The following is a 23,481-nucleotide window of genomic DNA, read 5'->3' on the forward strand; positions in this document are numbered from 1 at the left end:
TGAGAGAGGTCCAGGATGGGTAGCTAGGATGTTAGCCAATGGTGAGGTAAATGTATTCACAGTGTGGAATGGTATACATCAGGGATCAGTTCTGAGCCTCTTGTTGTAGTTAACAGTGCTGATAAACAGGCTAACAGACAAGGTCAGACAGAAGGGCCAGTGATGTTCACAACAGCAACAGGCGAGAGAGGAAGAAGACAGAGCAGGCTGGATGAAGAGATCGGAGACGAGTTCCAGGAGAAATGCATTAAAGGAGCAGCTGCAAGGAGGAAAAGAGATGTTAGCAGGAAAGGAGTGAAACATGCTGGAGTGGATGTTTGGAGATGATGGACCTAATAATAAGAAAGAACTGAAGTTGGTAGAGGTGTTAATGTTTTTTTTTTTGTTTTGTTTTTTTAAGGAACTAAATGTTATAGCATTAGGAATAAATAATGTGTCCTGAGGACAGATCAGGACGTTCTGGGATTAATTAAAGGAAAAGGTTTCAGAGGGATGTGAGACAGAGATGCCAGCTATGGAGGCTGCTGTGGCGCCCCCTAAAGGAGCCGCCCAGAGAGGCAGATGGTTATAAATTTGATTAGTTCAAGCAGTCAAATCTCTGAAAATATTCAACAATCTTTGCAAAAATGATCAATTTCCACCACTTACAGCTTTAAATTAACCTAATAAAATGTATAAAGCCCAATAAAGAGGGTTTAATCCTCTATCACATCTCATTCAGTCCATATTTACACAGCAAGATAATGACGGAATGGATTTTTTTTTTGGCTTAAAATTTTGAGGCAGCCCTCTCACTCATTTGTCCAGACTGAAACAGTAACCTGACCTTTGGAGTGCAGAGAAGAGCTCACATAAAGTAACAGCAAAAACAGCAGGTTCTAGAGAGGCTAACAGGGTTCAGTTAGCAAATCAAAGACCTGGAGGTTTTTCACATCCATAAATATTTTTAATAAGAATTTGTTGCTGCAGCAGGTTGATCTGCTGGCCCCATTATCCTCCATGTGTCTCTGCTTCAACACATTAGTCCCATGAGTTGCATACCAATAGTGATGCATCAATAAGCTATTTTTCTCCTCTTTTTTTTGATGCCAATTTCCAATTTGTGGAACTTTAGCTTAAAATGATTTTAACTACAGGTTTTCCTACAAAGCATTTTTTTTTACGGCAGTCTGTTTAGTACACTATTGACGTCATTATTTGATTATTTTTTAGAAACATTTGATAATATCCTTACCACTAATAATGCGAGGAGAGCAAATCTGTCTTGTATTACATGACTTGTGTCTCCTGTGGATATTAGCCAGACACACTGTGTGTGTAGCACAGTTAGCTCAAACAGAATGAAGTAGAAAGCTTCTTCCATCAGCGACAGAACACCCGGATGTAGGAGGCGTGACGTCATGTAGAACCATTTATTCTGATCTTTTCTCTCCTCACAATCTGTGCTTCCATGGTCTAATGCTGTAGACCATGGAAACTACGGCCCGCGTGCCGGATCCGGCCCGCCTCCACATTTGGTCCGGCCTCCTGAACAATACCAGAGAGCATTTAGATTTTTTTTCATATATCGTATTTTCCGGACTACAAGCCGTTTATATGTGGATTTTTCTCCAACCACCAGGGGACTCTTTAGCAGGAAGTGAATCATTGGAAGTCTGGTTACTTGCACGTCAACATTGAGCCCACAAGCAGCAAAATGAGTAAGAAAAAAATCAGATGTCTTTGGAAAGTTTCTTTGCAAAGGGGAAAAGGCCCAGAGAAGAGACAGGAAAATGGATTTATCCTGGACCGGTAGGCAAGTCCCACATTACAAGCCCGCTCTGCGTAACATGCGGCGACCGACTGCTAATGAGGCAATAAAGCTTCAAACTGCTTCGCCACGTAGAGACCCAGCAGGCTGTGCTCAAGCAACACAGCTCGGGTGTCGTTGTCTCCCATCACTCCTTGATGGGACCGTCTCGTTGCAGAGAAACAAGCTCAGGGCTCCTGTTAGTCAGTATTGTGAGTTAAAGTTTTCACAAAAGTAAAATGTTTGTTTTTGTGGCGCTTCTGTATATTATTTTGAAGGGATATATAAACATTACCATAGCGACCAGAGTCAGAGCGTTTGGACAGTGGTCGAGAGGAAATGAGTAGAGCTTGTGAGTCTTAAGTCTGGTTTAGATGACAAGATTTAAGAATTGTCGGCCGATTCTCCAAACCTCTGTGACCACAGAGCTGATAAAAAAACAACAGGTTCGATCGGTTCGTGTTCAGCCACACGACATGAACCGAGTCCAGTCACAAACATCCCGATTCCAGAGGATAATCCAGTAAAACCCCCAACATAGCGGGAATTTAGAATAAGCAAACACAGATGACGTTGTAGAAGCAGTAGTGATAGTTTGTGGAGTCATTTTAAGAAATAAAGATGTAATAAAAAGAAAAGACGGATAAAATGCGACGGGAGCAGCCGCTCTATTTGCTGCACTATGATTTGGAGGTGAATGTTTTTTCATAGTTAACATTTTTAACTGAATAAACATAATAATGACCTTTAGATTTAATAATAAACATTTCCACATATCATCTCCGATGTCCACCGGACTCTCAGTTGTGCGATATGTTGCGCGATATGTTGCGCGATATTGCGCGTTTGTGATTCCTCTCTCTTCTTACGTCACCGCGCTTTCTGATTGGCTACCTGTCACATTCAGCAGGTTGTATTCTCGTTCCGACTCAGGGAAATCCCCACAGGCTGCGATAAAAGAGCCAAGACAACCCAAATAGGGCATATTCAGTATTTAGTGGGAACACCAACATGCAGAAGCCTTATCTGACTGTTCAACCCCCTCCCCCTCTCCCGGGCCGCAACAACATTTCCAAGTCTTGACCGGTCCGCGGTAATAAACAGGTTGGTACCACTGATTTAGCACGTGCTAGTAACAGACACGAAGGATCAGCACTTTTACTGTTGCAGTTACCGGAAACTACCGTAATCAGTTCTGTTAAATCTAATCTTGGCAACTTTTTCTTTTTCAACCATAATAAATGTGATATTCAATTGACCTGTTATGACTCAGATTTTGGGTGTCCGCCCCCCTTTGCTGCTGCTGCATTGTTGTGACCTAGAGCGGCAGAGATATAGATGTGTATGTTTACTGGTTTAAAAAAAACAAAAAAAAACGTTGGCCTTGTGGTTTATAGTCCGGTGCGGAAAATACGGACTATAATCCTTCCTGGATTTTTTCTGTTAAGAACCCAGAGAGGATTGTTTGGTTATTTATTTCATTAATAGTGTTATTATTTATGTCCTGACTTGTTCTTTGAAGAACCCAGAGAGAGTTATTTGATTGTACTTTCTGGAAAACAAAATATTTTTACATTTAGGCACTCCTTCAATCGTCACACTTTTTCTGTTACAAACTGACTCCGGCCCCCCACCAGAGAAGGAAAAAGTTATGTGGCCCTCACAGGAAAAAGTTTGGGGACCACTGCTGTAGATCTTTAATATTAGATCTTTACCATTGGCTAGTAAGGGAGTAGAGTGTCATAATGGGATCCTTCTGTGTGTCACGATCAAAACCATTTTTACATGCAATTATGTCACTTATTTTTCCAGAGGTTATACTTTGATATGTGAACATCTGTTAAGAAAACACAAAATATTTAATGAGGTTGCTGTGTACACACACTCATGCATTAATGGTATATAAAATATAATATCCCCTGTTTGCTTCAAAAGTCAATCGCTTAAAGATGGATCTAATAATCAATCTAAATGCTAAACTTTATTACTGATCCTTTATTTGCCAGCAGAGATATGTCCCACATTTTCTTGTATGTGGTTTCTTATTTATTTCTAAGTTTCTAGCTACAATTTTCATTCTTACTTTAAAGTAGAAAATCCACATTTTCTCCCCCCCGCCCCCAACCACCATCTCTCCTCTGGAGGCTGATTATGATCAAAGTTCAATTCACAGAGTTTATTACCAAAACCTGCAGAGTGTTGGATTTATTACCCACAATTTATATACTGCTCTCTGTGGGGGTGGGGTTGAAATCAGTAGAAATGAAAAGAGATGAGTCTGGCTGTTGGTGGGATATGAGCAAAATAGAGTTGGCCAGTTGAACGTGGAGATTGGTTGTGCTCCCAGCATGCTCTGCGGCAGGTGGTGGGCTCAGAAGCCCCGCCTCTGATATTTTTCCAGATGAAAAAAAAAAGAATCAGATCAGGAGCCTTCATCTTTTTCCTTGCTGTGACTGACAGAGTGCGGTAGCCATGGTTACCTAAACTGCTCCAGCATCGCCAAACAGCGGTGGTAACCAAAGCAACTGGCTTCAAAAGAGAATGGGAGGGACTGAAAAGAGAAATGAGAAAGTTCTTCCTGGAAAACATAAAGCTGAAACTCGTTTCCATAGAGGAGCAACACTGTACCTGCAGCTACACATCAGTGGAGTTCAGATATGTTTAAAATAAATAGATGACTCTTTAACATCCATGACATTATTGTGTATTGTCCAAACACTTAGTGGCATTTTATAACATAATCAAGAAACTTTGTTACCATCAGTTGTTATCAAAATGCTGCACAATCTGTGCATGGAAGCATAGATTGTGAGGAGAGAAAAGATCAGAATAAATGCAGCATGACTTAAAAGAAACTTCACTTCCTAATTTAACACCTTGAAATTGGGTCTCTGTCTCTTTAAGAAGCTCCTGCTCTTTCTGAAACTCAACCTTCAGGAAGTCATCACATCATCACTCCTCTATTAACCCTTTTCCAATGTTTTTTTTAATGGAAATGATCATCACCTGCAACTCAGAAACATCTCCTGGTGAAGGTTGATTAATAGAAAATAACTGAGGTGTATGTTTTATATTCACCTAACTCCTCTAATATTCATGGTCCATTAAAATACATAGTGTATTCCAGTTCATGGTTCTGTCCTTTGCTTATAAGTGTAAGCAAAGGACAAACTTACACTTGTTTGTCCTTGGCAGACCAGATCACGTTCTGGTTTTCTTCCAACCCACATAAAACCCCAGAGGATTAAAACTGTTCAACAACCTGTTCCTTCAGAAAATGGATAACAGAGAAGGTCTTTACAAGACTGTTTAATTAAAGTTCACTACTGGACCCACTGGAGAACAACACGGATGATGACATTGAGAGGACAGTGGACATCATTACATGACAATACACAGCACTTTTGCAGGGATGTTGTGATACAAGCTGGGACTGCATGCTGCTTTCCAAATAAGACCTGGATCACCCTCAAGGAGCTCCTCAATCAGAAAAAGCAGGCATTTAAGGAGGGGGACCAGGAGTAGTTCAGGTGTGTCTAACATGACCTGAAGAAGAGACTGAAGCAGGTGATGCTGTAAAAGAATGGTGTAGAGTAATTTGCAGCAAACACCAGAGCGCAATGAGGAACATCGCTGGTTAGACAAGCAAGATTGAGGGGGATGTAGACTTCCTATACCACTCAGAAGTAACACTCATACTCAACACTCATTACTACACTTTGTCTTGTTCAATGTGCTGTAGTCAATGCTGAAGGCCACTGGCTTCAGTTTCTTCCATAATTGGTCTGATTGAACAGCCACAGCCCTGTCTGTCTGTACCTCTCACTACTCACTCCACTCCTACTGGCTGAGGCATTTATTCCAGTTTACTGCTGGCTGACCCACCCATCACATCTTATTATCCTACTGTCATTCTATTGTAGGGCATTACCCCTTGTGGTGACGGCGGTCGGAGTTTGCCCTCCAATCGGTGGGTAGACATTTCAATTCCCGTTCTGTTTGCCTAATTCATTGCATCCTTGGGCAAGATGCTTCACCCGCCTTACCTGCTGCTGTTCTTCAGTTTTAGATATAGTAATACGAGAATATGTGGAGCATTGACATGTAGAATCCATACCAGATCCTACACCTTGTAGCACCTTCATGTGAAATACTTCATTTGCATATAAAAGATGGTAGTCTTCTAGCTGAAGCTGTATGGTTGTGTTAGACGGACTGTAGAACCTTTGACTTGTCCCTCATCAGCACATGTAGCCTTACATTTTAACCTCTTTCTGATGTCTGCCTCCTTCAAGCTGTACCTCAGTGTATCAACTTCCATCACTACCAGTGACCCCCGCCAATAACACTGCTTCACCGTCTTTTAACAACTATCCCTATTACGTTAACACCACCCCTCAATGGTAACACCTTAATCCCGCCTTCATTCCAGCGCTGCACCGCAGTGAAATATGTTTCAAATGCTGCCATAATCCTCAGAGAAGAAGAAGAAAGAGCACTCCACGTTGGAGGATCCCACCCCTCCCCATCCCTCTCCACCCCTTGTTGCTCGCCGATTCCTCATTCCCTCCTTTCATCTCTCAGGGATTATCTCCCTCAGCAGCTGGGGGTTCTGGGAAATATTAGAAAGAGGGGGAGGGTTCTTCCTGAGCACTCCAACCCGCACGCCAGCTGGAGCTTCCTGCTCCTTATTGAATTGATATCAGGTAATTACAGGTTATCAGAACTCATCAAACCTCACCTGGAGCTGCTGACTACCTCACTCCCTGACAAGACCCCCAAAAAGAAGCCTGTCTGTTTGATGCCCACGAACTACCTCAAGTGACCCAAAGGGCAGAAACAGCTGGAGTTGCTTGTTGACAGGTGCATGAGACACTGGAGCACTTTATTCCAGTTTTTAATTAACTTTTATTAGCCGAAATGCAGCAATAGATAATAAATCCATAAATTACTTTTTTAAAACTTCAATAGCTTGCATAAGTTCAATAACTCTGAAGATGATTAAGAACACCCCGATGAAGGCTGAGCTGCGGCTTTTTGTCAACCTGTCTGCGATACTTAGAAGGAACCCAGGGCTGTTCTTGTTCACCCCGATTAATAATGAATCTCTTCTAATGTCACACTCTAAGCTGAAAAACTTTTCCTTTTTGTCTCTAAATGAGAGAAGTGACAGTGGATTTACCTAAATCTAATAGCCTAATTTTTTTTTTACACCAGAAACACTAATGTAATACTGATGCATGCTGGGAAATCTTGCGCTCGGTGTCGATATGACATGATGATGATCCCTTAGTAGGTGGAATGTGAAACAAAGGTCCAACAATTTAGCAATCCAAGTGTGATTCATTGTTTCTGGTAACTTTTGCCAACAGTGGTCTAATTATTAGCACAATTTGTGGTGGAATAAATGTAATTTTTTCCCCAAAATTGCTCAGTAGACCTGACACCACATGTACTCCATTTCTATCACACATTTCTATTATTATTAGGACATTTTATTGACACCAATTCATCCACCAAACTTTACCCTTACCAGTGTAAGCCTGTTCAGTACTACCCTGATAAAAACCAACCCTTGTTCAAAGCCTTGCTTCAGACAGACGATCTGGACCCTCAGCTGTTCAGAAACGATTACTAGCTGGAGGCGTGGACTCTGTAGACATTTTAAATGATTGGATCTGATTTTACCCAATCGCTAACGTTTGGTCGTGGTGTATATAAAGTTCCAGCTACGCTATGAAGCTTATCAGAAATTCCCTGCGCTGCAAACAACCACCCCTACACGAAGACAGGAGTGCCAAGCCAAATGTCATGTTTTCCAGCAGTAAAATGTCTTCTACATTCGTCTTGTCTGACTTCATTGCTCAGTATTTGGAAGCGTGGCCAACACAAACTGAACTGCTTTGTTCACTTCCTCCGCTGCCGAATTGTAAAAACTACAATTCTAAAAGCACAGAAAATCAACATCATTCCCAGCTTCTGGGAATCACTTATTACTGATTGGCCCGGTTGAAATTCTACAGAAGAAATCGAGGTCAAAAGGAGAACTCCCAGATGGAGCATTGAAGGAGATGAGAATCTAGCAGAATCACATAAGGCAACTGCCAGGTTACTTCAGTGCACGTCTGTGCTAGTTTGTGGCTGTATCTGCCTATATAAGCATCAGATATAGGCATATAAAAGTGCAGTTGCATGCACTTTATCTCCAGGTAGACCGAGCTGCTTCTGAATTTTTGGGCATGTCAAAAAATTCTGTACACGGACCATTGCAGTCCTGATACACCATACGTCTTTTCACACAGCGACCTGCAGCTCAGCAAGTTCAGCTGATGTGGATGTACTGTCAGAAATCTCCCTGTGCCACACCAACATGGATAGTTATCAAAATGGCTCTTCACAATTATGAGACTGTATTTTGTGTTGTGAAATTATTATTGTTAATATGGCATTTTTTTATATTTTTAACATTTTTTAAACTTTTGTGGAAGCCTATATATCTTTGCTCCCACTTTTCTTGCCTCCTAAAAGCACTTTGTTTCTATAATTAAAGGTTTAAATCTAAACCACAGAGATTAATAAAGAATTCAAACCATTCTGATCTTGGCCTAAAAAGGAAACTACCGTGTTTTCCGCACTATAAGGTGCACCGGATTATAAAGCGCACCTTCAATGAATGGCCTATTTTAAAACTTTTTTCATATATAAGGCGCACCACTTTGTAAGGCGCATAGAATAGACGCTACAGTAGAGGCTGGAGTTGCGTTAAGCATCCACTAGATGGAGCTGCACGACTCCAGTCGGCGAGGAGAGCCTTCCGCGACTGGGCCGGGGCGTGGCCGGACGATGGTCACCCTTCTCCGTTCGCGCACACCATGTTCGTGGAGAACGTGGCGCTAAATGACCTGCAGATGACCTGATTCTAGACGGTCGGTAGGTAGATAGGTCAGTCAAACTTTATTAACAAACCAGCGTTCTGACAACTATCCCAGCATGCACTACGCGCTTCTATGTGCAAAATGATGTTGGCGGCTGCTTACCGTAGTTGCTAGAACTGTTGTGGCTCAATATTGGTCCATATATAAGGCGCACTGTCAGCTTTTGAGGAAATTGAAGGTTTTTAGGTGCGCCTTATAGTGCGGAAAATACGGTACTTAAAAGATACTCGGAGGAGAACACAGATCTCTTGCTGAACCTGAAGTGGGCGGCCATGAGTCAGTTAAAGGAAATACAGACTGCTGCAGCAAAGCCATCGTGTCCACAGATATCACCATCTATAATGATTCTTTGAAGGATATATTAATTTTCCTTCGAGATTAATAAAGTATTTTTTCAATAATAAAAAGTTTGTGTATGATTCATTTTCCATAAGAAATGTTTGGAGTTGTAAATTTAGCCGGCTTTATAAATCTGGTTAGTGAAGTAGTAAGAGAAACTATCTTTAACAAAAACTTTGAAAACGCCTTAAGAAACTACAAGTTGTTGAAAAAACTCAAGTTAAAACAGTGAAATAAATATAAGGCAAACAAGATTTGTCTGGAAGGAAGAAAGAGGTTTATTCCATCTACATGTCGTAGTGCAGGAAGCTTTTATCTACAGTCTCCACCTTATCACTTGGAAATAATACAGTTTTTAAGAACAAAGAACCAATGATGTCATATTTCCATTGTTTCCCTTCTTAATGTGTAAAGTGAGCATTTTCATGGTCGACTGTTCATTTTTAACCTTTTAGTATTGGTATATGAATAACAGTTTATTTCCATGTTGCTTGTTGTGTTTGTGAGTCGACCATGTGGTGTTTGTTTGGTCATGTGACGGCAATAGTGATGCAGCGGAAGATTGTGGCGCGTCGAAAGAGTATAGCAAAAAAACGATCGATCGGTTGGCCTGAACGTCAATGTTGATATCGGTTATTAATATTGGCCCAGATCTTCATACCCATGCATCCCTTCTTCTTGCTTCCATTTTTAATCCAGTGAAATGAGTTAATAGCCAATGAATCGCTGACTCCTCCTTCTGTGTGTCTGCAGTGTAAATGGCTGAAGGAAGACCTGCTTCAGAAGGACCAGTCATTCAGCCAGGTAAACGACTACTGATGATGTCCCTGTCCATCTGTTCATCATCCATCCATCCATTATTATTATCCATCCATCCATGACTCCATTCTTGTCTTCTTCCATCCATTCATTCATTTGCTCCAACACCACTGTAGAAATATGTCCATATTAGGGGAGGGACTTGATTAAAGTTTTTTAATTGAGTTAATGTAATAAAACATATTATTTTGTTTAGATAAACTATATATTGACAAAATAAGCAATATTTTAAATTTAAACCCCCTTTGTGCTGCTTAATAATTGAATAAATAGGCATTTATTCAATTATTATTCAAATAACCGATCATTTGCTCAACAAAGATCGGTTATTTAGGTTCTTCACCCATCAGATTGATGCAAAGTGTTCTAGTCATTCAGTGTTTCAGGAATTCCTGATCATTCCTGGAGCTTCTTCATAAATATGAACTGTAGACGCTGACATTCGCGTCTACACTTGCTAAACGTGTTGCTGCTACATGTTTAGCATTGAGATGCTAGTTTAGGCTTGACTAGCTTCACTTACAGGCTGACTCCTATTAGCACAACTTAAACACAGCATTAGTCTTTTCCGCGGTCCCATCAGGTCGTTTGATGAAGTGAAAGTTGATCCCCAGTGGGCCAAGAGAAGCAGCTTCGTCGTCCATCCAGCGAACGTGGGTTTTGCATCAGGTTTATGGGCGTATCAGAAATGCACAAATACAAAGGTTCTGGCCAGGTTCATGTGTAAAAACATGTGAATGTGAATAATGGCGTTAACATTTTTATTGTTATTGTAAAATGTTTAGTTAATTAAGTGACACATTAAGTTCTGGCCCCAGTCTGTAGTAAACCTCTGTGTTATCACGTAAAAATGGATGATTGTGAACTACAGAAAGTATGGATTTAACTTTTTTATGAAAAAAGTGAAGGAATCGTAATTTTTACTTTTTAATTCTCAAAGCCACACTCTGTCCCTGGTTACCTTCTGCACACATGAAAATACGGTCCAATCAGCGAGATTAAATGAAATTCTGTAGGAACATTTTTCGCAAAGTTTTGTATTGGACCATCTGAGAGAAAACTGGGATATGAGTATCTATAGCATGTTAAATCCTCCCTTTATATGCAGATGAAATGAAAAAGTATGTAAAATCCTTTGGTTGAAACTGTTCACTCTTTGAAAACTTTGAATCAGCTCCAGTTTCTCGATCACTTTTTGTGTTTCCTGAGCAGAGAACTCCTTCCTCCCTCATCCTGGCTAACATGCATAGGTTCCTGCTTAAACCCTGCACCTGTCTGTGCTTAAGGCTTAAAGCTTACACTTAAATCAAGACTAAAACACTGTAAAGAAAACAAAAAATATCTCATACAAGAGGAGAAGAATGAAATTTTCTTGCTAACAAATATTCTCCTTTATCTCTGCCTGCATCTCTTTTTTCCCTGAAATAAATTAAATTTTGTTATTAATGTATCGCTGCTCTGTGTATCCTCCTCAAGCCTGTTAATTAGGCTGGGCTCTGGGGGGATTAGAACCGGGAGAGCATTTTAATTTCACACAGAAACATCAGCAGCTGCCATCAAATTAACGCCAGACACTCAGTGAGCTGCTGAAATCCTGCAGCCCAAATCACAAACCACAATTCCTGGCTGAACTTTTAAATCAGGCCTTTGAACCGACTTGAACCTAAAGTTTCAAATCAAACTAAAGGATGCAGCACAATTTACCGTGACCTTCTAACGGTATGTATCAATACCAGACCTGGACCACATACCTGAAATGTTAGAGTACAGTTTGTGACCATTATTTAAGAGTACTTGAGCAGAGACGCCTTTAAAAGTTGCAGGATGTGATGTAACCTGAATGTCACTGTGGCCTCAACTGACACTCGGTTTTTGTGCGACAAATTGAGGAATTTGTTGAGGAACACTTCTTGCTCCCGATTAGGAATAGTCAGCCGAGTTTATTTATGCAGAGCATCATCACTCTGAGGACATGAGAGGAAAGATGGGCTTAAATGAACACAAATATTAAAGTTTAGCTCAAATAGAACCTATATTTAAAATTAAACGTGGAGAAGCAGCATTCAGCTTCCATGCACCACAAATCTGGAACAACCTTCCAAACAGCAAAACAACTGAAACATTGAGTTCCTGTAAATCAGTGGTCCCCAAACTTTTTCCTGTGAGGGCCACATAACTTTTCCCTTCTCTGGTGGGGGGCCGGAGTCAGAAAAAGTGTTACACGTTTATCACCTGTGTTGCCGGAAATTGTTGAGGGGGGGGGGGCGTTTCTTGATTGATTTTTACCCAGAAAGCACATGGGCAAAAACCATTAGTGAAACGGTCACTGGGACTGACTAGTATATATTTCATTGAGGGAAACCTGGAATGCGGCGTTCATAACAAACACGTGTGTTCATCTGCTCTACCGCTAGCAAACAACCGTACTGATTAAATAACATAAAAGTCCAACAATGCGCCATGCAAAACATGGCGCATTGCCATGCAAAACATGGCAATGCGCCATGCAAAACAAAACACCCACAGTTTACGGGATACACCTCCTGCTAAAGATCCCCCTGGTGGTTGAAGAAAAATCCACATATAAACCAGAAAATACAATATATGAAAAAAAATCTGAATGCTCTCTGGTATTGTTCAGGGGGCTGGACCCGGCCCGTGGGCCGTAGCTTGGGGACCACTGCTTTAAATGGAGGCTAAAACCCACCAGTTCAGAGCTGCTTCTGAACCATTATTGGTTGAAACTGGTTGGTTGACCGAAGTGCTCTGACTGCAGTGTGGATGGTTCATGCTTGGATTTCAGCCCGAGAGAAAACGGAGAGTCAGAGCAGTGATTGGAGAACTGGTTGTTACGGGATCCATTTTACTGGCGGTGTTCAGGAATCTGAAAGCACCATTTTGGATGAGCTGCCACCTGCCTACCGGATATTTTTTTTAATTATTTTTAATTTAAAGACTAGTACACATGACAGACCTTGTTACTATAATCTAATCTACTAAAAATAAAAGCATGTGGTAGTTATTCTGTGTCCTGTTTTGCAGGAAACCCTTTATTCACATAGTTTTTTAAGAAGATGGTAAGCTGATTTAGTATGTTTTTTGTGTTGGTTAAGCACTCTGGTTTCATACATGCTCTGTGGTCTCTGTGTCTCGTTAAGCACTGATCTCTGTTCTTCTATGTTTTGGACCAAAACCAAAAGCCTCTGTCTTACATGCTAGTGGAAACTGACTCAAGCACTAATTTAAACTACGGACAAATCGCTGGTGACTTTAGTAAACTAGAGTCAGGAGGTGACAGAGATGTCAAGCTGTGGCTCATCTGCATAAATACGGTAGAAGATGTGGTGATATTTTGTAAAGTGAGCTACAGAAAGTTCATAGATGTGAAATAAAAGAGCTGCACCTTCAGGAACCCCACAATTTACTGTTCTTGTCCTGTGATGCTGTGGGCCTGTTTCTTTTTCGATGGCCCTTGAGGATCTTGTTAGAGTGCATGACATTATGTATCCTGTGAAATATCTGGACATTTTAAACAAAATGCTGGTTAAACTTTACCAGTAAACAGAAAATGGACACTGAGTTTGGCTGAGTCTGTACCTAAATCCCTTTAACGCTCCATTCAAACATGGCGCCGTCCATAAGAGCTACAACAAGTGAAAATGTTACTCAGCATTTGTTTTAAGCTTCTCATTTTGGCCAAATGTTAAACACTGATGAAGCAAATTAAGCAACCAGTCAGATTGGTAAAAAATGTAATTAAGCTGTGAAAGGTCATGTGACCTTTCAGCACATGACCTAAGAAAAATTATCTTTAGCTTGATTAAAAATCCTCAGAAAGGTTTAACCTGCAGAAAAAAAAAATAAAAGTGGATTCAGAATTTTAAAAAAAGAAGCTCATAAAGCAAATCAGAGTTTGATGAAATGAGGTTTCTTCCTTCTACATGCAAAACCGACGAGTTTTCAAAGTGATCCAAATTTCCACCCAGTCAGTTTGGTGACAACCTTATCCCTTGGAGAGCTCTCAGAACAAAGAACCATATTTTTCCACTATTTTAATACAAATAGGTTAGACCTTCTCCATGTATGGGTCTTAAATATGCAGCATAACATGTGAAAAACTGTTATGCTGCAATAAAAGATTCCATATGAACAAACTGATGAATCCTTCAGAACTTCAGGGCAACATGAACTGAAATGATATTCCCCCAAATGTTTTGGCTTTACTTCGCATTTTTATGGATATCCCAATATTTAAAGTCTGTTCCTAATCTCTGTTTTAATGTTCATCCCTACAGTATAATGCAGTGGTGAACCGTATCTCTGACAGAATAAAAACAACAAACCTTATATTTCACCAGTTCCTTTCAACTGGTAAAAAGCTCAAGTTAAGCAGCAGTTTGGCTGTTCGTCCATCATCCTCCTACCACTTCCTGTCTTAGTGTTTTCCACCAGTTTCAGGTTGTTGATCATGTGACTGGTGCGATGCGAAAAAAGTATTTCCATTGCAGTTTTTGTGAAATACATTCATTTCAATACAGCCCCCCCCCCCAAAAAAAAACACCTCATCCGAGCGCCAAAACTTTTTATCATAAAACGCGTGTTTTTTTTTTTGTTTGTTTTTTCAAAATTGATGTTTCCTTTTAAGCAAATTTATTTTTGTAGCTCAAATTTGAGCAACTTTAAGGTCAATAGAAACGCAGCTTTCAAATAGTGAGTACGCTGACGGTTAATTGTATGACCTCGGTGTTATGCAGGCAGTTCATGGATGGGTTTTATGTTTTTATGGGACGGCTTCAGGATTCTGCTTTGGGACAAACTGTACCGCTCATGGTCTACCCTAAAAACGACAACCAGAGGTGACCTGAAGTGGGTTCCTGTGAACCCCCCCCCCCTCACCAGGAAGTCACAGAAACCGAACAGCTGTCAGGGCTGTGTCTGCGTCTTGCTGTAGTTTTGGCGTTGTGCTGCTCTTCTGAAGCTGCGTTCTGTGGGTTCGGTTACCCTCTGTCTCTCTTTGTGACGGCTGCACTTCTCTGCTCCTGGCTCCCGCTCTGTCTGACTCTGAGCAGAAAGTCTGCAGCTGATTATGTGGTCTTCATGTGTAAAAAAGGCTTATGATATTAAGCTCATTCTCACCTCATTTCCACAGCCTGAATGAGCTCTTTCCCCCTCCTTAATGTCCTCTCCTGTTCACCTCAACTCTTCTTGTTAAAGGTCAAAGAACGTTCCCTCGCTCTGTCCTTCCTTCCTCCTAACCCCTCCGTCTCCATCAGCTCCAACTTCTCCTCCCATCCTCTTCCTCTCCCTCTGACATGGCCAATAAAGAAGCCGTCATTTTCTTCTCCTCCCCCTTGTCTCCCCCTGCCTCTCTAATCTGCCCTCATCATGTCAAAGGTCCCAGCACAGTAGTTTTATTACCTCCTCCCACCACTCTTCCTTTCTTTCGTTGACCTTAACTCCTCATGTTAAAGGTCAGCTCTGTGTCACTCCTGCTTACTGATCACCTCATTTGGAAATGATTCTGATTAATAAGGCGGGTAGCCCTTTTGAAGCGTCTCCTCTGGCCCGGCTGGAAAAGACACATATTGACTCTCTGGGTTTGGTTCTTCTTTTGATGTCTCACTTTAAACTCTCAGACCTCGGAGGCTTTAATTAGAATAGAGCAGGAGGAAGAGGAGGAGGTCAGGGTCGGGCCTGTAATCCCAGCTGGAGTCGGCCTCGACGCACTTTTACCAAAGATACAGTGGGACTCTGCGTGCTGGAAGAGTCAGCTGACTGGTTTAACAGTGGAGTGGGGGTGCAGCAGGTGTGGGAGACCTGTTGGAATTTGGTCATATTTCACTTTCTCTATTATTTGTGCTCATGTTGTCTTAATGTTTGGAAGTTTACGGTAGTTGAGTATTTAAAGCCAGGTAACGCATGATGAGACATTTTAAAGGGATGGTATTCTGAAAAGTTTTATTTGTAGCGTTGTCTTTTCCTGCCTGGACTTCGTCCTCATCCCTGAGCACCAACCCGCCTTCATTCTGCTAACAAATATCTGGAGAGAAACCAGCTGACTCAGCATCTTCCTCAATAACATAACACACACAAAGTTAAACTTAGCAACTGCAAACCAGCATCATAAATAAATCAGAGTGGTTGTACCAATGCCCAGACTGAAGCCAAACCAGGAAGTGCAGAGGAAGTGCTGTATGTTGTCATCCTGGACAGTGGGTCGGCACTGTGCAACACTGATGGGAAATGTTCACATTTTAATGCCTAATCTTTATGAATTTATCATTGGAAGAATGTATTTAAACTCATGGAAAATTCAATGAGAGGCTTCTCGTTGCCATCAGTCTGTCTGATATTAGCTGGTTAACAGACTTTTGTTTATGCAAGCATTACTTTTAAAGGAAACATTATCTTGGTAGGAGGAATCAGCATCTGATCATTTTCAGCCCATAATATTCCAAGGCGCCTGCTGACTTTCTTGTAAACAAGAGAAGTGAATGTGACCAAGTGGAGAGAAGCGAATGGGAAACGGCTCTGCTCCAAACTCCACTCACTCACTCACTCACTCACTCACTCACTCACTCACTCACTCACTCACTCACTCACTCACTCACTCACTCACTCACTCACTCACTCACTCACTCACTCACTCACTCACTCACTCACTCACTCACTCACTCACTCACTCACTCACTCACTCACTCACTCACTCACTCACTCACTCACTCACTCACTCACTCACTCACTCACTCACTCACTCACTCACATTTTATTAGAAGAACTTGAATCCATAAGAGAGATGAGACAGAAATGTGATGCTTTAGAACCCAGTTTTGTAAAACCCTGACGTACCTGGAGAGACCAGCAAGTTTCAGCTGAAATCAGATATTTACATACACTAAATAAAAAAATACAAACTCTTAATTTTCCCTAATGTCTGAAGTTAAATCAAACCAAACATTTCTTGTTTTATGTTAGAAATAATTTAAGTAATTCTAACTATTTGCTCAATGCCAGAAAACCTGGTGAGAACATATTTAGAATTTTGTTTTTGTTTGTAATTTCCTTCGAATTCAAAAGTTTCCTGTTTTAACCCAGTACCAGAGCCATCAGTTCAGACTGATCTCTCCATGGGGTTCATTCGCTGAAACTTTTCAGCATTTAATGTTAATGTAGGTCAATAATGGTTAGCTGCAGTACCATAAATAAACCACATCATTCTGAATCTGTTTTCAGCTGCTGCTCCATACTTTCTATCAGACTTTAGTAAATACAAACCCACTCCTCTGTTCACAAACCTCTACTATCCTACTCCCCACTGTGTCCTTAAATGCACCTGCAGACGTGGTGCAGGAGGCTGCAGTCATGTTGTAGTGTGGGATCAGGAGTTGATGTAAACACAATCCTCATTATCAGGTGTGTTGACATTTATGTTAATGAATTAGTCAGTTAGTTAGTTAATTAAGCCTTTATTTAAACAGTCAGTCTAATAGTTATCCAGAACTTGATCTCCTTGCTGCTCGGTGGGAACGCACATTAAAAGCACAAACACGCACTCTGTGGAGTGTTGTTCTACGCCTGTAGACCCATACATGCATTTTTCTGTTATTCACTCAGAATATGGGCAACGGAGCAGAAAAGCCGTCATTTAATTAAAGCGTTATCACTTTAAGCAACTGTGCTCAGGACTGTTATGTCTGACTGCCATGTGTTTCATCTGGGCAGGAGGAGCTGCTGAGGCTGCAGAAGGAGAGAGACGCAGCTCTGGACGACAAACAGAAGCTCCAGGCTCAGATCCAGGCATTACAAGCCGATCACAGGTTAGTGACAAGCAACAAGAACAATTGTTGCTCCTGCTGTCTGGGACTTTGCTGTGAGCCTCAAAGACTATCTAACAAACTAACAACTGATTTTTTTTCAGAAAGTAAATCCTCTCCTTTATTAATATCTAAAACTTGTTTCAGATTCTATAAATCAGTTGATGTCTGAAACGTTCTTCCCTGGTCAGACCAGACAGGACAGCTAATGGCTGTTTTGGCTGTTCATAATTAATAATTAATTCATAATGGCTGTTAATGATTATTTTACACCATATTTAAAAGAAAACAGAGAAGAGCTTGACTTTATTTTCAGAGCATCTCTCATGTTATTCCGTCATGACACAGTGACAGTTCTAACAAATATGTACAAGAAAACTGTTTGTAAAAGTTACATACTGCAGCTTTAATAACAGTAAAAGTTCCCTGCTGTGTAAAGACTCTTCCCTGATTTCAGATTTTTCTTTGTGTTGACATTTTCTTACAGCAATGTGATTTTATGACATTGTAACATTTAGAGTCGCCAGTGTAGAAGAAATTAGAATCTTGGTCCGACACAGTTTAAATGTGTTTCACATCCCTTGAACACACCTTAAATATACATTTTCTGGCCGTGTTTTCACAACCAGAAAATGACTCATGACTCTTCTTTAGCTAAAGCAGTTTTAAAACTTCAGTTGGCAAAGTGCAAACAGCATGTAAGTTAAGCAGCTGACAGCAGGCTCTGCCTGAGCAGATAGCTTGACTGTTTAGCCTGTACTTATGTTATTCTATTCACAGTGGAATTGCAAAAACGTGCAATTCTCCACAATCAGTATTCCACATATAAAAGCCAGATTTTGCTGGGAATCATCACATTCAGGTTGTTGGGATTTGGCAGTTTATTATTAGCACTTGATAACAATAGAAATAATCGTTGGCTTTTTGCTTTAAACAACTGCAGTTATGTTATACATTTTTGTTTTAGATTTGTGTTTAATGGAAGGCAGAGTTTCAGAAAGAGCAGGAGATTTTAAAGGGACAGAGGCCCAATTTAAAGGTGTTAAGTTACAAAGTAAAATTTCTTTTATGGCATGTTTTATATAAACAACATTGTTATAACTAGAGATGTGCCAATCAGGTTTTTTCCTTCCGATTCCGATTACCCATGAGGGCCGATCACCAATACCGATCACATAAGTATTTTTTTTTTAAATCATAAGCACTACAGTTACATTATATGGAAAAAGGAACCATGAATCCACCTAGACAAAAACTTGTTTTTAATAAATTTTTCCAAGAAAAAAAACAAAACAGGCATTGTGCAAATTGTACTGCTATCAATAATACTATCTTTAACAGACTGAAAACATATGACGGCTCTGAAGAGGCTAAATAATGCAAAGAGCCAAAATAAAACCTCTCAACATTGCCAAAAAATTTAAGTATAAAACTTAACATTCAAAGGCAAATACAGGTTCCATTACAATAAACAATCCTGAGTTACTGAATGAAAACTTCCTGATAGCATGGCGGCTAGCTGATTACTGCTAGTTCTGATTGGCTGTTTCTGACTGAGCAGCGTAATTATGCAGAACAGGGAGGAGATTGGTTATTTTTTTAGAGACTATCTCTCATGTTAGGACAGCAAAAGTTTTAATACGTATGTAAAATGTATTTTTTTACGTTATATGCTGCAGCCTTAAGCAGAGGTTCAGTGTGAGAGTCACTACCAGGTGGAGTAGAAGCGGTGCTGTCTGAAATATTACTACCTGTAGCGCGTAGCAGCGGTTCAACAGCGAGAGCAGAACCAGCGTCTTACATCGCAGCTCGAAGACTTAAATAATTTTGCAGGTTATTTGTTTAGCTTTCTGACCGTCATGCTAATCCGGGTGAGTGTTTGTAGCTGTGCGCTGCTTTACCTCCTATCTGATCCTCCGTATGTCTTTTTTACTGCAGTGAGCCTCGATGTAGCCAAACTCCGTCACATGTTTTTATGCCATATTAGATTCGTCGTGTTGATGCATTTTGACCTGCTTCACCCCACGTACTTTAATTTTCCGCAGCAACACGCAAACTTCCCCATTCACTCAGTGCATTATAGTTCCACACGACATCGCTTAGGATTTGCTGCTGCGCGGTTGCGCAGTGTGAAGGAAAGAGGAGACCAGCTGCACAGGCAGACTGCGAAATGAGATGCAGGTGATCGGTTTGTGTGATCGGCAACAAGAGACCGTGATCGGCAATCACCGATCATACACTTTTTCACGGAAATCGGCCGATCGGTGGCCGATCGGTGGCCGATCGATCGGCCGCCGATCGGCAGAACCACTGAACCTCTAGTTCAGTGGTTCTTAACCTTTTTTGAGGTACCGAACCCATCAGTTTCATATGCGCATTCACAGAACCCTTCTGTAGTGATAAATAAAATATGATTTTTTCCTCCCCAAAATTCAAGACATAGGGGTGACCTAGAGTCTAGTTGGGTCACCCCTATGACCCAATGTTGGGTCACCCCTACGGGTAGGGGTCACCACCCAACTAGACTCTAGTTGGGTCACCCCAAGATTACCAAGTCTTCTTAAAAGGTAGAGTCTCTGAGAACAGTTCTTCAAAATATAATCAGTGTTTTCAGCAAAGTTGAGCTGACTGTCCAGGAACGACCCAAGGTATTTAAAATTTGCCACAGTTTCAACAGGTTGGCCATCGAGAGAAACTGGAACCACTTTAAGGTCTTGTTTAGGTCATTTAATTAGCTCTACATTCTTAAGAGAATGAAAAAATTATAAATAATAAAGACTTTGCGGTATTCTGATTTAGTAATGTAATTACATTAGTTGTGTTACCACCCCCACGCCACTAGAGGCAGTAGCAACCCCGAAAAGATGCAACTAAGGAGCAGATTTAGAAGTTCACCGAAAGCTACAGAATTTGGTAAAAACTGTGAACTTTGCTGAAGTAATTAAAGACACAAGTTCAAATCCATGCTGAGAGTGGAGCTCCTTCAATCAGGGCACATCCGCAGCACTGATTGGCTAAACAATGTAACGTGATCCTCTGCATTAAGTGACGGCAAAGCGGGGCGTCATCACGACTTTACACAGGTGTGTCTTTACCTCTGCGGCAGAGGCTCCGCCGAACCCCTGAGACCGACTCACCGAACCCCTGGGGTTCGATCGTACCCAGGTTAAGAACCACTGTTATAGTTATAACAATTGATGGTCACATTGTTAATTGATTGTACTATAAAATGGCCCTATGCGCCTGGAAAATACATCATACTGCCCCTTTAAATAAACCGATTTAACAAAATAGGTTTTAGTGGTTTTCTTCTTCCTGTTGATCAGAGCATTTAATCCATATACTAAAAAACGTTAACTATTTATCAACACGACAACCAAGTTACCCATCAAGAGACGTTTTAAGTGTTTTCACAGCTTTAAAATGAGAATATTTTATTTTTGATCCAGGATGATGTCCGGAGGATTTGCAAACTTAGGGAAATCACTGATAACAACAGTACCAAGTGGAGAATTAGCTCCACCTGCTGTTTACCTCTCCAGTCCACATTAATGACCTTCAGCTACGCTGTGCTTGAAGACATTTTATCAGGATTCAGAAGCAAGACTTGAGTTTGACTTGGAGTCAGGGAGTGTGTACATGTTCAAACAGAAACCTGTCTGACAGCAACAAACACACAGCTTCGGTGTGTGTTCAGTTAGTGCTGTCTGTTCTCTAAAGCTCTGTTTTTTAAAGAATGAGAGATAATTCTTATTTCATCCACTTTGTGCCATAGAAGATGGTGTGGTGTTAAACACGTTTTAACATCAGAAATAGAGTAAAATCACTAAAAGCAATTTTTGGTCTTTTTGGTATAAGCTACTGAAACCAAGCTGGATCTATGGGAAACAACTCGTCCTGTTAAATCATGAAATAACTGATTGACTTTGTTTTGGTTGAGTTTCATGATCCACACACAGGACTGATCACTACCAGACACATAGAGTCAAAACATTCCATAACATGAGGTAGGGTAAAACAACAAATCAGTCATAAACAACACAAGAATCAAACTCTTTTCAATCCACTAGTGTAGAGAGGAGAGTTACAAATCAGAGAACGGCAGTGAGAACAAATGGAGAGACTATGGAACAATGGAGAACATTCCCAAGAGTCCGTAGTCTGCCAGAATGACTCCAAGAACTCAACAATTCATCCAGGAGGTCACAGAATGACCCAGAACGGCATCTACAGCTTCATTTTCCTCGGCTAAGATCAGAGTTCAGGATTCACTAGTAAGAGAGACTTATTGATGATCCTCAAACATGGTGGTGGTAGCATAATGCTTTACTGGAAGCATGAATTCTGTTCTATAGCAGAAAATGCTAAAGAAGAATGTCTGACCTTGAACTTAAGGTCAACTACGCACTAGGACAGGTATCCAACACACACCAGCAGAGCCATTTCTGAATAGTTGAACAAAACCTGATTTCGGAGTGGCCTGGTCAAAGTTCAGACTTAAATCCAATTGAGATTTTCTTTTGTGACTGTGAAAAAGCCAGATATGCTCAAAACTCCTTCAGTGTGGCTGAATTAACTGTTTAATGAAATTCCTGCTCAGTGAAGGAAAACCCTGCTAGCCTTGTGGAGGAACCAGTTATCGGGTTTTGGAGGGAATTCATTTCTTATATAAATGTTGCTGGTCTGAATAACTTCATTTTATTTAATAAATAAAATCATCATTTGAAAACATGTAGCATTCACTCAGGTTGTCTGATATTAAAATGAGTTAAAGGGGTAGCGTCATGTAAAATTGACTTTTTTGAGCTTTACATCATTTCATGATGTTATTCCCTCATCAAAACATTGCTGTAATGTTGCCTTCATTCTTTCATGCATGTTACTCAACTGTGTAAAACACCTGGGTGGACCTAGCCCCACCTTCAAAATGCAGCTCCTCCTCTGCAGTTTCAAGCATCCCTCCATTTGGAGTAAGATGAATCAAAACCATTACTCCCCCACTCAGCTCCTTCAGACTAGCCAGCAGCAATTAGAAAACACCTGCTGAGTTCATTACAGAAGCTGCTTCTCAGCGCAACGCTGGTTAAAATGTTGTTAAAGGGTTAATAGTTGTGACTCCCTGAAGGTGGAGTTTCACAAAGCACAGGAGTTTTTAAAGGCCCAGTTACAAGGCGCTAGATTATGAAGTCAAATTTTTTTTTAGGTCTTATGTGATATATATAGCCTTTTATAACGACTGAAGGTAACAGTTACTTGATTACATTATAACATGGCACCATGTGCCTGGAAAACAATACTGGCCTTTTAAAGCAAAACCAGAGGAAGTCTGTACGGAGGCAGATAGTTTTTCTCAGCTCCGTAAATAATATCCAATTAAAGTGTCAGAAAGAGATTCTTTGGGTAGAGGAATGATAAGAAGCACAAAAGTGATGGTTTGATTCATCTCAGTCCAAATGCAGCCAGTCGACTGGTGACTGGAGGAATCTGGATAACCTGTAGAATAATAACAGAAATAAACAGCCAGCAATGAGGACGACAAACAAACAGTAATTAGATAAGACGTTGTGAGGCAGATTTGAGCCACGGAGAGGTGTGTTTTGGGCTTTAAGATCAGTTGGAGGATTTCCTGGAGGGGTCCGAATCCAGTTCTGAGCAAAGCAGCTGCGGCAAAGTGAAACAGAATAAAGATGAGGAGCGAGTCCGACTATGCTGATGAAAATGTGAGCCTCCATAAATTACTAGGATTGATGCTGAACGCCTGCAGAGACACCTGAAGAGGCTGCAG

The 23,481-nt window shown here is 40.8% G+C and overlaps 1 protein-coding gene across 2 annotated transcripts in view; it reads left to right on the plus strand.

Annotated features, from left to right (window-relative positions):
- mipol1 (mirror-image polydactyly 1) overlaps window positions 1-23,481 on the plus strand; it is a 59,753-nt gene that overhangs the window by 32,489 nt on the left and 3,783 nt on the right. For both annotated transcript variants that reach the window (XM_017302637.2, XM_017302638.2), the window contains exons 11-12: window positions 9,817-9,867; window positions 17,605-17,699. In XM_017302637.2, the coding sequence (XP_017158126.1) occupies window positions 9,817-9,867; window positions 17,605-17,699 (146 nt within the window). The remainder of the gene's footprint in view (window positions 1-9,816; window positions 9,868-17,604; window positions 17,700-23,481) is intronic.

The sequence above is a fragment of the Poecilia reticulata genome, chromosome 22, assembly GCF_904066995.2.
Source record: "Poecilia reticulata chromosome 22, P_reticulata-male-v2, whole genome shotgun sequence".
Lineage (NCBI taxonomy): Eukaryota > Metazoa > Chordata > Actinopteri > Cyprinodontiformes > Poeciliidae > Poecilia > Poecilia reticulata.